Below are 14,215 nucleotides of genomic sequence, written 5' to 3' on the forward strand. Positions count from 1 at the left end.
CTTGGAATCCTTTTGCCCTAACCTCCAGAGTGCTAGGAATATAGCCGTGTGCCCCCATGCCTAGTGCCTCCCACAAAGATCTTGTAAAAGTAAACTCAGATAATGGCCAACTAGCCTCACCCACCTCAGGAAATCCACTGGGCCCTTCTGACCCAGAGTGAGGCAGGTAACCCAGCTGCTCAAAATGGAACCCTGTCCCTGTTCTCCCTGACTCCTTATTTTTCCGATTCATGTCTCTGCCTGTCACGGAGCCTCCAGAAATGCTTTTTCCAAAATAAGAGTCAAGAACCTATTTAGGAGCGGGGCGTGGTGACGCACACCTGTAATCCCAGCACTCAGGAGCCTGATGTAGGAGAATCACTATGAACCCGAGGCCAGGCTGGGCTCCATAGTGAGGTCAAGGCCAGCCTGAACTCACTGTGTAACCCAGGCTGTTTTGAACTCAAGATGATCCTCCCACCTCAGCCTCCCAAATGCTGGGATTAAAATGTGAACCACCTCACCAGGTTTAGTGGTGATTTTTGACCTTTAGCCACCAGTCTGCCATAGGCAGGGAGTTAGCACTTCTAGGTTCTTTCTCTTTCATAGAAACTTCGAGTCTCTGCAGGTGGGCAGTGGTTCCTAACACTGCTGAGTACTTCATGGCTTCTTTCCAGACAGCTGATAAATGAAAGGTTACCATGTTTCACTGTTAGAATAGGTTCAGAGAAATCAATAAAATACTGTGCCTCATTCATGAGTTACTAGGAAGAGGCAAGAAGCAAAATAGAAACTGCTCAGCCTAACAGATGGAACTCTTGTTCACAGGACAAAGTACGAAACTGCAAAGACCACACTTGGGGAAGGAAATGCAGATGCTTTCTGTTTACCTCGAATAGATTTTTTTTGGGGGTTGCTTTTTTTTTTTTGAGACAAGGTCTTGCTGGGTAGTTCAGGCTGGCCTTGAACTCACTATGTAGTCCAGATTGGCCTCAAATTTACAGTTATCCTCCTGCCTCAGCCTCCTGAGTGCTGAGATTACAGACATGTGCTACCATGCCAAGGTAACTGTCATAGAATCGTTATAAGATTAGATTGCTCACTTGTGACCAGTGATATTTGGTAAACCCTATATTATCAATTGATATTTATATTTATATTTTATTTTTTTCTGGTACTGGAGATGGAGCTCAGGACCTTGTGCTTGCGAGGCAGGCGTGGCACTGCTGGGCTAAATCCCTGGCCCCATATATATATATATTTTGGTACCAGGGATCGAACTCGGGACCTTGCACTTTCGAGGCAGGCGGCAGAACCACTGAGCTAAATCCCTGGCCCCTAGGTTTATATTGTTAAAAATATCCAAAATCACAGCACAAATTTCTCTTGACTTTGCATTGAAGAAAGAGGTGACAGTACTTTAATAGTCATTTATTACAGATCAACAATGAGTGTCTTATAAATGGAGAATGGTGGGGTTTCTGAGAGTTTTAAAATTGTTATTAATACATATTTGAGGTACATAATAATTACATTCCTTGTGGGCAGTTGGTACGTGTACATAACACATCTTCCTTCTTTTTCATTCCCTTCCCCTTCCTCCTTTCATTGTGTTTATTTTTAAGAAGTTTTTCTACGGGCACGATAATGCACACCCACAATTCCAACACGCAAGAGGCCAAGGCAGTGGGATCCAAAGTTCTAGGGTAAGAGCTGGGTGCAGTGGTGCACACCAAGCCTCAGAACTTGTGAGGCTGAAGCAGGAAGATTTCCATGTGTTCAAGGCTAGCCTGGGCTACATAGTGAGTTCAAGCCCAGCTTGAACTATGTAGTGAGACTCTGTCTCAAAAAGAAAAAAAAAAAAAAAAGAGTTCTAGGGCAGCCCGAACTACAAAGGGAGAGCCTGTCTCAAAAAATTAAGTTATGGGTACTGGGATTTAGCTCAGTGGTGCCGTGCCTGCCTCACAAGTGCAATGTCCTGAGTTTGATCCCCAGTACCCAAAAAATAAAATAAAATTAAGTTATAATATTTCTGTTAAAGAAACACTAATTTGGTTTGGCATTTTAAGAATTTAGTTTCTTAAAGCCAGGTGTGATGGCACACCTCTATAATCCCAGCACCTAGGAGGCTAAGGCAGAAGGATTGCTTGGAGTGTGAGGTCAGCCTCGGGTACAGATCGCCAGGCTGCAGTTCAAGGCCAGGCTGAACTGCATAGCAAGACCTTGCCCCCCAAAGTAAATAATTAAATAAAAACAAAAACAAGAAGTTGAAGCCCAGGCTGGGGTATTTAACAACAGAGCAAGACCCTGTCTCAAAAGAAAAAATGAAGAAGGGCTGGGGATGTAGCTCAGTGAGAAGGTGCTGGGTTTGGGTCCTAGTATTAGTGCAGACAGAATACCGGAATTCACTCCCCTGCACCCACATGAGCCTGGGCGGCACCCTAGGGCCACCCCTCCACTCACCTGATTTCGGGTGCCACCCTGAGAATGTTCCATATAACCCCGCCCCAAAGCACAGGCTGCCTGCCCCTCTCCCCCCTCCCCTCCCCTCCCCCTGCCCCTCCCCCTGGCCCCTCTCCCTCTATCCTGAAAGCTGCCCTTACCTGTACAGCCTGCAGTGTTCCCTTTCTGTCACCCCAAACCCCTTTCTCTGCTCGTGACCTCCAATGAACATAGCTGCTTCTCCCTCTCTATAGAGTGTACACTTTACAATTCTTTGTTTTCCCTATGCAAGAGCTTGGGATCGGTCTTTGGGATCTACAGAGGGTTACAGTACCACAAAGTCGGGCAGGGGCCTGGGAGACTCCACTGCCTGGAGATCTGCCACCACGTCCTGCCCTCATCTCTCATCTCAGAAACTGCACACCAGTGTGAACCCCTTCTTTATAACTCCCCCAGTCTGTGTGGTGTCATTAACAACAGAAAATGGATTCAGACAATGTCCCATCCTACATCAGTTTCCCAATCAGCCTAAGAGCTTGCAGCCCGCAAAACAGAGTTGAAAGTGCTTTATAAGGAATTAATAGTAATGTTGCATTATTCCACTGTCTTAAAACTGCATAGAATGATTAAAAAACAAACAAACAAAACCTTCATTTGAGCCTCAACATTTAAAACCAAGATGCTGACCTCACCGGAAACCCACTGAGAAATGCTTTGCTAAACTGAGCACCTGTCTCCCTTTACACAGCCCATAGTATGTGCGTGGTCCTTTTGATACAGGAGAAAGATAACCTCCAATCTGCTAGGATGTCAGATATGCTGAGCTCACGTTCCCTGAACTCCATGAATGAATTCCAAAGGACAAAGAAGGTTAAGTGTAGGAAAGGTGTGTTGGGAGCAGTGCTACGTAATTTTAGGGAAAAATCATTTGGTTAGCCTAGTTCTCCTGCCTACAGCCCAGCTATGGAATTCTGAGACATAATTCCATTTTGGCCTCTGATCACAACTGAGACCTCAATGATCCAGTGATGCTGTGATTCTCCAGGACAAGATTACACCAGTTGAAGACATCCTGGGAGGGACAAAATCTTCATCTTCTCAATTCCTCATTGTTCTTGGATTGTTACATTTTGTTTGCGTGGATGTACTGAACTCTGCAAGTCATTTGTTACATTTGTTTTTCCCAAAGTAAACTGGGGGCTTTCCTTTTTGCAGCTCAGAGCAGCACTGATCAGACCCAAAGCTCAGCTTCTTCTCAAAGCCTCATTTTTCTACCTTTCTTGTAAGTCGCCTTGTGCTGCCGTGGCTCGAAGGAGACTAGGACTTACTGCAGAGGTTCTAGTAACGTCCCCTTTCCCTGTTCCCTACAAAGGTGGAGCTGGGGACTTAGCTCAGTGGCACCATGCCCGCCTCTAAAGTGCAAGGTCCTGAGTTCGATCCCTGGTAGGGGCAGGGGGAGAGTAGGACAGGTTTACTGGAGAATAGGAATAGCTTCTGAGAGACAGGAGGGGTCCTGAGAGGGTTGCCACAGGGGTAATTTATACAGCAAAGTCACAATGCGGGTACAGATGTAATCAACCAATAAATTAGATTACAAGTATAGCCACTTAGCTAATATTGATCCAGTAGGGAAGCAAGGCACATAGCAGGGTCATATGATTGACATCATTAACCTTGGTTTATCTATGAGGCCTAAAACAGGAACATTTTGGGGAAAGGATGGGTCCAGGTGTTCTGATCACACATCAGAGGTGTCTGGGTGTCTGACGCACCTCTGGACTCAATGGACTGAGTGGTACCAATTACAGTATAATCTCATTTCCATTCATCCCTTAGGGAGGTATGGAAGTCTGACCATTGTGACTTTAATCTCAAGGCTCAGCCTTCTTCAGATGCAGCTCCAGCCACAACTCTGATGTCTTTATTTCTCAATGACTTTTTTGACAATGCAGTCCCTTTCTGATTGTATATTAATTTCTATCTAACTTAGCTGCCTATAACAGTTTCATTGTCACCATCACTTTGCCCCAGTGTGTATATGGGATCTTACACAGGTCACTTGAATTCCCCACGGGGCATCATGGTGGGTAAAATACACCCCAAGATATTTTTCTACTGGAAATATGTACTTTAGCATAACTGTCACTGGCTGTGTGTCTCAGTAGCTGCTCTGGTCCAATACAGGAAGCAGTCTTTGTGTTCACTTGGTATGGCAAACAATAAGGTATATGCACATATATCAAAGTGTAAATGGCATGTTTTATGCACGTTTTGTGCAGTGTTACATTTTTGTGTATTTATAGTTTTTTATTACATGTTTTCATTTGATTTTCATTGTAGAACTACCCCAGTTCAGTACAGTGTGACATGAAAATTCGCTTTTATAACTTTAGGAGGAGGAGGTTGAAAGTGAGTCATCAGGTGATTTAGCTATCAACGATGACTTGGATCACATAAGCCAAAGAAGTTAGCAAGATATGACAGAGAAGTGCAGAATGAAGACTTTGTTTCAGATGAGGAATAAAACAGTCATGTAAATAAGTATTTGACTAGTCAAATGCTATGAGATAGTCATGAAATATCTGAACAATCCAATATTAGAACTAGGTCAGAAAATGTTATTAGGGTCCTTCCAGGGGTAAAACTGAGTTAGGAGATTAGGATGTGTCAAAAGCTGGCTGGGGAAGTGACCTGTTAACCACAAGACCCCGGACACATCTGCAGCACAGTTCCCAAAGCCCTGCATGTGAACTTCTGGTGAGCACTGGAGCAGGTGTTCAATAGGATGGCCTAGACCTGACATCAGCCTGAGGCGTGGGATCTAAGCACCGCCTCTCAGGACCTGGATGCAGAAATTCTCTCAAGCTTCCTCAAGATTTAGACAGCACAAAAGGACGACATAGCGATGCCGTGAAAACTTTGCTATTGTAGCTTTCCACCATAGCCCACACTGTGTTTCCTAGATGCAATGTGTGCTTTTATCTTTGCTCTCACCCTTTCTTTTTACTTGGCCCAAGCTTGCTCTTCAGAGCGAGTTTCCCATTCTTCAGTTTTGCTTTTTTGAATAAACTTTGCTACTGCTTAAAAAAATATGCTGAAACTTGTAAAATTAAAATTAATAGATGGGCTTAGTGGCACATGTCTGTAATCCCAGCACAATCCCAGCACTCGGTAGCTTGAGGCAGTTGAGGATTGCCTTTAAGGCCAGCCTTAAAGCCACCCTGTCTCAAACAAAACAAAATTAAAATGAATAATTCATCACTAGAAATACTCCCAGAAAATAAACATGAGCGTTACACACCTAAATAATGTACCCTTTGAAAAAATTTAACCTGATGCCCCTAGGTGAATGTTCTTAGTTCTACATGACTTTCATTGCCAAAGGGTTCCTAGGATGATACCAGTCAGCTGAATTCCTGGGCTGTTTATGAACATGAAATCCAAAGAACCCTTCCACGATTCTCTTTTGGGAAGATGATTTTAAGGGCTCAGTTGGTCCAGCATCCTGGGAAAGAACGTGATCCTTGCTGGGCTTAAACTTTCTTTGGAGCATGGAGCCACATCCCGAAGCCTCAGGGTGGATTATTTCCCCCAAATGAGATTTTGAGACAGGGACTACTAATCATCATGGCTAGAATCATGGGTTATTGTCATCCTCTGGGTTTTTTTTTTTTAAGAGACAGGGTCTTCCTATATAGCCCAAGCTGGCCTTGAACTCATTATATAGCCCAGGCTGGACTTGAGCTCTAAGCAAACCTCCTGCCTCAGCCGACGTTACCCCTGTGTACCACCGTGCCCAGCTCCTACGTAGCTTCTTGACACTCATAGGCTGAGCATTTAAGAATGCCTCAGTGGCACCCGTGAGGAGACAGAAACTGGCAGAGATGGAAGAAAGGAAGAACGGGGACAGAACTCCGGTTTAAGGAGCTAGAGATGTGAGGCGCTGGTTCTGAAGGCCTATTCTACTTGGGGGGCGGTGAGAGGCTGGTTGATCCTTATCTGAATTCTGATTTACAAACTGTTCCTGCCAAGAACCAGGTGTGGTGGCACACACCTATAATCCTGGGACTCTGGGAGGCTGAGGCAGGAGGATCACAAGTTTACACCTGGACTGAACAATTTAGCAGATTAGGGAGAACTTCTTTATTTATTTATTTGAGACAGAGTCCTGCCTTGTAGTTTAGACTCGCCCTGAATACAATAAGTAGCCCAGATGGCCCCAAAACATAATGATCATCCTCCCTCAGCCTCCCAAGTGCTGGGATTACGGGCGTGAGCCACCACACCCAGCAGTCTCAACATTTAAAAAGGAGCTGAGGCAGTGGTGGTGCGTGCTAGCACTCCGGAGGCTGAAGCAGGAGGATCCAGAGCTCTAGGCTGTTCCCCCCAGCCCTGGTGATAGAGGGGAAATGAATGTAACTCCCCACCCGTAGATATCGGATACGCCGAGTTCCTGGGACCCAGAATCGAGGAGGTTCACAGGAGGGAGATTTTGAGCGAGAGAGAGAACTTCTGAGAGACAGGAGGGGACCAGAAAGTGGGTTGCAAACAAGCCCACTTCTCAAAGCAAGCTTCACAGAGCGAAATCAAGAGGTGAGTACGAAGTCGACAGGTGGGTACAACGTGGACCCAAACTATGATCGGGCAATAAGATCACGAGTGTGCTGCGCAGGTAACACTGATCCAGTGGGGAAGCAGGTCAGTAGCAAGTGTGCGTGGCAATCAGAAGGACCTGTAGGAAGGGATGGATCGGGAGGTCCCTGTCTCCCACCGGGGTGACTGATGTCCAGCTAGACTCTTGGACCGGGTGGTACCAGGTACAGTCGAATCTTCCATCCCTGCTTATCCCCTGGGGAGGCCGCAGGCCTGGCACTGCTCTTTATCTAAGGCCCGGCCTCGGACAGATGCGTCCCCGGGCACAGCTGTGTGTTCTCATCCCCTGCACCCGCTCACTCCCTGGAGGGCCCGGCCCTGTCTCACTGCCCGTGCTGTCCGTCCCCACCTTGGCTGTGTGCAGTTCCAGGGGCCATGGAGAGCGGCGCTGGCGGCGGCGGGCGCGCCTGGTGGACGGTGGCCGAGCACTTCCAGGCCCCGCTGGTCTTCTACGTGGACGCGGAGCAGGAGGAGCTCGTGTTCGGCCGCGAGGACAGCGACCTTCGGCGCATCGAGGAGCACAGCCACACTCTGATCCAGCTGGAGGCCTGGGCCACGGCGGCGGGCCAGACGCGCGTCACGGTGGTGGGGCCCCCGGGGGCGCAGCGCTGGCTGTGGGAGCTGCTGTGCAGCCTGGGCAGCGGGGAGCCGGGCGGCCAGGCCCGAGGCCACGCGATGCTGCAGCTCGTGCGCAGCCGCCCGCTGAGCTGGGCCGAGCTGGCCGCCGCCGGCCGGGAGCAGCATCAGGTGGGGAACATGTCCCCGGCAGCCTGAGTGCGGCTGTGGTCCTGCAGGTGCCTCGGGTCCTCCTGGTCCTGTGGCTCAGCTGCTCTGGCTTCTTCTGGAGCTCACTGCACCCAGGACCAGGGCCCGAGTGAATCCCCAGAGGCCAAGCTGGGAGAAGCTTACTGGGCGTGGATCCCAGCTCCTCCTGTGTGGACAGCTCCAGGCCTGCGTCTGGGGCGAGAAGTCCCACGGCAGGAGAACTGCTCTGCTGCCCTGACCCCCGATGACACCACGCCAGCCCCTTACTGAAGCCTGAGAGCTGTGGAGTCAGCCTGGGCAGTACAGCAAGTTGGAGACTGGCCTGGGGTACACAGGAGACTTTGTCCCCAAAACTGAAAAAGTGTTCAACGGGAGGGGATTGTGGAGGGGGAGAGGGTGGTGACTATAATGAAGATGTCATGTACGTGTACCAAGGCCTCATGATAAATGTAATCGTTATGTATTGCATCATGTATTAATCAAAATAAAATTTATTCCTCCCCCCCTTAAAAGTTGTGTGTTGGCAGCGGGCTGGAAGGAGTGGTGGAGTTACACACACACACACCCAAGTCACGAGGGAGGCCAGAGTGCTGGGAAGCTAGGAGCCCCCATGAGGCCCCCCTTCAAGGGTGCCGGCTGTGGGGGCCTGCAGAATTTGGGGCGGCCTCAGAACACCTCAGCTTAGTAGGCACGGTTAGAAATGAGGGAGTTGCAGGCTGCAGCCCCACCTGACCACTTAGGGTGCACTTTCCTTGACAGGCAGGGCTGTTGGCCAGGGCTGGCTTGGTATATGCCTCCCGCTCAGCCTTCTGCTTCTCCCCACCCCAGGCCATTAGTGCAGAAGCCGGCAGGACCCCATGTAGGAGAAGCTCAGGGCCATGGTTCAGGGACACAGTGCTGTACAGTTGCCATGGCAATCTCCATGCACACTCGGGGTGCAGGCATGGCCTGGGGTGACCATTTGGGCTTCAGGGATGCACCTTCCCGGTAGATGTGGTCACCCGGACCCTTGTGCACAGCAGCCAGAACTTTAGATTACATTGTTATGGATGAGTGAGTTAGAGCAGTGGAGATGCACCACACTCTGCCAGGTTCCAGCCCTTTATTGTAGTCCGTGGCTGAGGGGCAGGGGGTAGCGCCCTGAAAGTTCTCTGGGCAATGGAAAACGGTTTGATTTCTCCTTTCAAATCATGCTTTCAGTTGGGGAGGGCTCAGGGGAGAGCAAGCGGAATCTTACAGAAGCAGAACCCTGCCGGGTCAGTGGGGGTGGGGGGTGGGGCATGAGGAAGTGTCACACACTAGGTGAGCTGCAAAACATCCTGCAACTGCAGCAGGTTTACTTCCAAACAGCATGTGCGGGTTTGGGGTGCTTTGTTCATTCACTGAAGCACGGGTACAAAATGGCGTGAGGCTCAAGATGGAGTCAGGTTGGCTATCACAACATACAGCACTTCAGGTCATGGTCCCCCCAGGGGGAGTCTCAGGCTCCACAATGGGCAGAGTGCCATTCTGCCAGCAGATGCTGACATAATGGGCTAGAATGCTGATGTTTTCCCTGATGGCAAGGGGTGAGGGGCTGTGTTCTCCAGTCTTTTGCACACAGCGCCACTTGATGCCCATGACACCACCCTTGGATCTGATGACTTGGGGGAGAGGACATCTGTCATCCTCCTTCTGCTAGAGCTCATGAAGGGGACGACACCCCCAATGCAGGGATTCATGAGGTCCTCAGCTGTCAACAGCTGACCTTGAACTCACTGTGTGGCCCAGGGTGTCCTTAGAACACACAGCGATCCTCCTGCCTCAGCCTCCCCGAGTGCTGGGATGACAAGTGAATGCTTCCACACTTGGCTTCTTTTTCCAAAACTTTTAGAGGCAGGGTCTTGCTATGTGTCCCAGGTTGGGGTTAAACTCTGGGTCATCCTGTCTCAGCCTCCTGAGTAGCTGGACTTGCAGGCATGCTCTGCTGTGTCCGACTAGATGTGCCTTTGATGGGAAGTGTGTCAGGGAACCTGTAGACTGAAGAGTGTTAGCCGAGTGTGTCCTCCGTGAGGTAGGGTCTGTTGGCCCATTTTTTTTTGTTTTTTTTGGTACCGGGAATCGAACTCGGGTCCTTGCGCTTGTGTAGCAGGCGGTGAAACCATTGAGCTAAATCCCCGGCCCTGTTGCCCCGTTTTATAGATGAGGAAACAGGCTCAAGATGTAGGCCTGTGATCCCAGCACCAACCTGACCAGAACACAATTGCTGTACCTACATGCACTTCTAGAACCTGGCCACACCCAGCTAAGAGGCTCCAGGCTGGGCAGCCTTTGTCACTGGCTTGGTGAGCAGATATGGCAGAAGTGGCACCGTGCACCCAGAGATAGGGCTTCGGCCTGGGGAGGAAGCTGCCTTGCATTGTCAAGGGCTGGCAGGAAGTGGCGGCCTCCTGCTGATCCTCCTTCCATCTGAAAAATGCAATGCCCAGATCTCAGACTCATGAACAAAACCAACCCTATGTTATTTATCTTTGTTTTAATTACATTTTTATTTCTATTGGTACATGTTTGTGGTGAACAACGTTTACATCCCTCATGTGGAGTTGGTATGAATACGAGATATTATAACTCCTTTTTTTTGTGGGTACCGGGGATCGAACTCGGGACCTTGAGCTTGCAAGGCAAGCGCTGGAACCACTGAGCTAAATCCCCGGCCCGAAACTATGCAATATCTAAGCTTGTGTGTCTGATTTCATTCTTTTTAAAAATTAATTAATTAATTAATTTTTTATCCCATTCCCCTCTCAATTATTTCAATTAACATTATGGTCTCAACCTGGCTGTGCAGGTGCATGCCAGTAATTCCAGCACTTGGGAGGCTGAGGCAGGAGGATTGTCATGAGTTCGAGGGCAGCCTGGGCTACAGAGATACTCTCTCTGAAACAAAAACAAAAACAAAAAGTGGTTCTAAGGGCCATCATTTTCCTACAAATGACTTGCCTATTCTTCTTTATGGGAGAGTAGTACTCCATATGATACCAATTTTCTTTATGCATTCATCTGTTGATGGACATACAGGGTACTGCTAAGATTTAGCTATTATGAATTGTGCTGGTATAAATATGGGTGTGCATAATGAATGTTATTTTCACTCCTAAGTTTTCAGGTAATGTGTCACGCAGCTATAGTGAGGTGACCACAGCACACACTTAGTCACACAGCCAGGACCTGAACTCAGGACCCTGGACTGTGGCACTGGTGCACCCAGTCCTAGCACCTGCTCTGCAAATATCGCAATCTACCCTTGGTGCCACCCAGCGCTGTCACTTCTACCTGCGTGTCCCAGAGTTGCTTCACAGTCCTGTGTCTACAACCACTCCCCTCTGCTGTTCCTCAGAGCCTGGCTCCCCTGGGTGGGGGACAGCGGCATGGTGGCTTCAGGGTGACTCTGCACAGTACCTTGTGTGAGTCCTGGCAGGATGCCCTGTGATCTTTGGCTGTGGGAGGTGGGCAGGCCTGGGAGCTGCTGCAGCGTCCTGTGCTTGCTGCCCTCTGGGCTGTCCCGAGAGATTTTCATCTCCTGGGGCTCAGTGGAGGTGAGGATGTCCTGCCCAGGGCCACCTCCCCTCAGACATGGGGTCCCAGTCATGCTGCAGTCAGCAGGCCCCCTTCGTTTCAGAGGTGTGCTTTTTGGTGTGGGGACCTGGTGCCTCTGGCTTATTCCTTTTGCTGACTATATAAATGATAAATTTATTAAACATTTTTTTTTCTGGAGCTGGGGATTAAACCTAGAGGTATCATACATCGTAGGCAAGTGCTCTGCCACTGACCCACATCCCCAGCTGCTAAACTGTCTGTTTTACGAGAGCGCCTTGTAATTTACTGACTTAGGATTTGGCCTGGGCCATATATGTGTGACCTTGCCACTGTGCTTCCTCATTTTCATCATCCACAGAGTGCACACAATATTTACTGAACAAATTCATTCTTTTTGTTTGTCTTTGGTTTTTTGAGACAGGGTCTCTCTATGCAGTTCAGGGTGCCCTTGAACTCTCGGTGGTCCTTCTGCCTCAGCTTCCCCAGGGCTGGGATTGCAAGGTGCACCACCACACCGGCTCTTCCCCAAGTAATCCTGAAATACCATTTTGTTTGTAAGTTTTTTGTACTAGGGATCGAACTCGGGACCTTGTACTTACAAGGCAGGCAAGGTGCCACTGAGCTAGATCCCCAGCAGAAGTACCATTTTGTATACGGCACCCTAAAGTTCAGACTTAAGGCTGACACACTTTAGCCTCTTAAGACTACAACTTGGTCACCTGCTGTTTCTCTGAGTTCACCACCCACTAATCCTCCACATCAGCCTTGGCTGCTTGCCATCTCACCATGCACAGGCTGAATATCACTTTCTTTTTCCCTGAAATGTTCCTCTGCCACTAGCTCTCCCGAGCCTGGTTACTGAGCTCTCTGGGGGCTTTCGGCTGAGTCAGAACTGGGCAGGCAGGACCGGTTCACTGGCAGGTTGTACTATGTCTGCGACACGCAGTGAGGACTGGGGTCTTTGGTTCAGTTTTGCTTTTTCAGCAGTGGGGACTGAAGCCCCAGGGCCTCCTGTGTAGCTATATCCCCAGCCCTCTTCATTTTGAGATGGGGTCTCACCAAGTTTCACAGCTGGCCTTGAACCTGAGACCCTTCTGCCTTAGGTGCCAGTAGTTGGGACACAGGTGTGCCCCATAGGGCCTGGCTTCAGGGATTCTTCTTTGTGGAGCCCTGGAGTTGGCTGCAAAGTTCTGCTGTCTGCGCTTAGCTGCAGGCATGGAGGAGGGAGGATGGCGGAGGGAGGAGGTCGCTTTGGGTCCGCTTGTGACTCACCAGAGGCCAGGAAGCCTTGAACTTGGCAGAGGATGGAGTAACCGTGGGCATGAAAGGAAAGGGCCAACAAACCCTGTTCGGTTTCTGGAGCCCCAAGCCTGGACGGGTGCCCACCCCCGTGTGGCTCTGGCAGTCATCCACCTCCCGGGCACAGGCACTCACCGGGCAAGCAGAAAGGGTGTCTGCACCGTGTACACAGTTGGGTTTGTGACAGGAATTACTTTACCTAAAATTGTTTCCTAGTCAAGTGTTGTCTGATGTGACACCACTTAGGCCGGGCCACATGGTGCTGTTTGTATGTTCCCGTTTACACAATGCCCCGCTATCTGGGAATGATGGACTCTCCCTCTCCTTATCTGTGCCCTCTTCCCCTGGTTGGGTGGGTGTCGAATTGGTCCAGGAGTCCACTGCCACCGCCCGAGTCATGGCCACAAGGCAAGCTTCCGCACTGACCCTGACGGTCGTGTGCCAAATTAAAGCAGGCTCCTGCATCATTCGTGAGCTGCTCTGTTAATGTGGAACAGAAAGTCACTGCAGCTAGGCCCTCCTCCGCTGCAGAAGTGAGCATGTTAGAGCAGAGCTGAGTGCCATATTGCACCCACAGTCCCAGCTACACGGACGGTTGAGGCAGGAGGCCTGTGATTTTGAGGCCAGCCTGGGCAACTCAGAGGCTGTCTCAAAAAATAAAAATGGCTGGGGATAGCTCAGTGGTACAGCCACCCTGGGTTCAATCTCCAACACTACCAAGAAAAAAAAAGTTATGCTAAAATAAAGTATCTAGCACAACAGCTAAGGGTCCAATGCATGTGTGCTGGTGCTATTTAAGAAACTATTTGATAAGAGAGCTTTCCTCATGAACTGCAGTAGCTTTTACAGTTGTAGAATTCATGTTTGAAATGTTTGATCAGGAAATCACTGGCCTTGGGCTGGGCATGGTGGCACATGCCTGTGATCCTAGCACTTGGGAGGCTAAGGCAGGAGGATGTGAGTTCAAGGCCAGCCTGAACTACATAGCGAGACCCTGTCTCAAAAAAACCACCCCCCCAAAACAAAACAAAAACCCCAAAAACTCCTGGCCTTAACACTATTTAAATGCGTGCAAATGATCAGTGAATTTTGTTATTCAAAAATTAAAAAGACTTGCTGGCTAAAGTTGAATGAATAAAGTTGGACCACGGTTTTTTCCTCTAATATATAATAAAGTAAAAAAAAGGTCACCTGTCACAAACTGTTACGTGAAACTGGATCATAGCTGATGGACCATAAAGCCTGATGAGGACTCAAATGGGAGGAGACAAACACACTTCTGCCAGGCCTACTGCGGTGCTGCCACGCACCCAGCTGTCACCGCCAGAGCCCTGTGATACGCTAGAGACTCACTTAGCTGCCAATCAAGACTTAAAAATTATGATTTGTAGAAAAGGTCTGCCTTTCCTTTTTCTTTTTATAAAAACCGGCTCTCTTGGAGCTGGGCTGCTTCCCCAAGGTCAGGCACTCTGGATTCCGGTGTTTTCCTGATGTCGTGTGT

At 49.2% G+C, this 14,215-nt stretch overlaps 1 protein-coding gene and 1 pseudogene across 1 annotated transcript; one reads left to right on the forward strand and one right to left on the reverse strand.

Moving 5' to 3' along the window:
• Positions 1–6,680: 6,680 nt before the first annotated feature.
• On the forward strand, positions 6,681–7,848 carry LOC101713539 (KH homology domain-containing protein 1-like). The gene has a single exon (XM_087202214.1). It carries the CDS (start codon positions 7,450–7,452, stop codon positions 7,846–7,848), a length of 399 nt encoding a protein of 132 aa, XP_087058340.1. The 5' UTR covers positions 6,681–7,449.
• Positions 7,849–8,520: 672 nt separating this feature from the next.
• LOC110344854 (fructose-bisphosphate aldolase A pseudogene) lies at positions 8,521–11,467 on the reverse strand (annotated as a pseudogene).
• Between the last annotated feature and the right edge of the window lie 2,748 nt (positions 11,468–14,215).

Source organism: Heterocephalus glaber, unplaced genomic scaffold, assembly GCF_053883595.1.
Source record: "Heterocephalus glaber isolate CG9 unplaced genomic scaffold, H.glaber_assembly_v1.0 deba00001773, whole genome shotgun sequence".
Lineage (NCBI taxonomy): Eukaryota > Metazoa > Chordata > Mammalia > Rodentia > Bathyergidae > Heterocephalus > Heterocephalus glaber.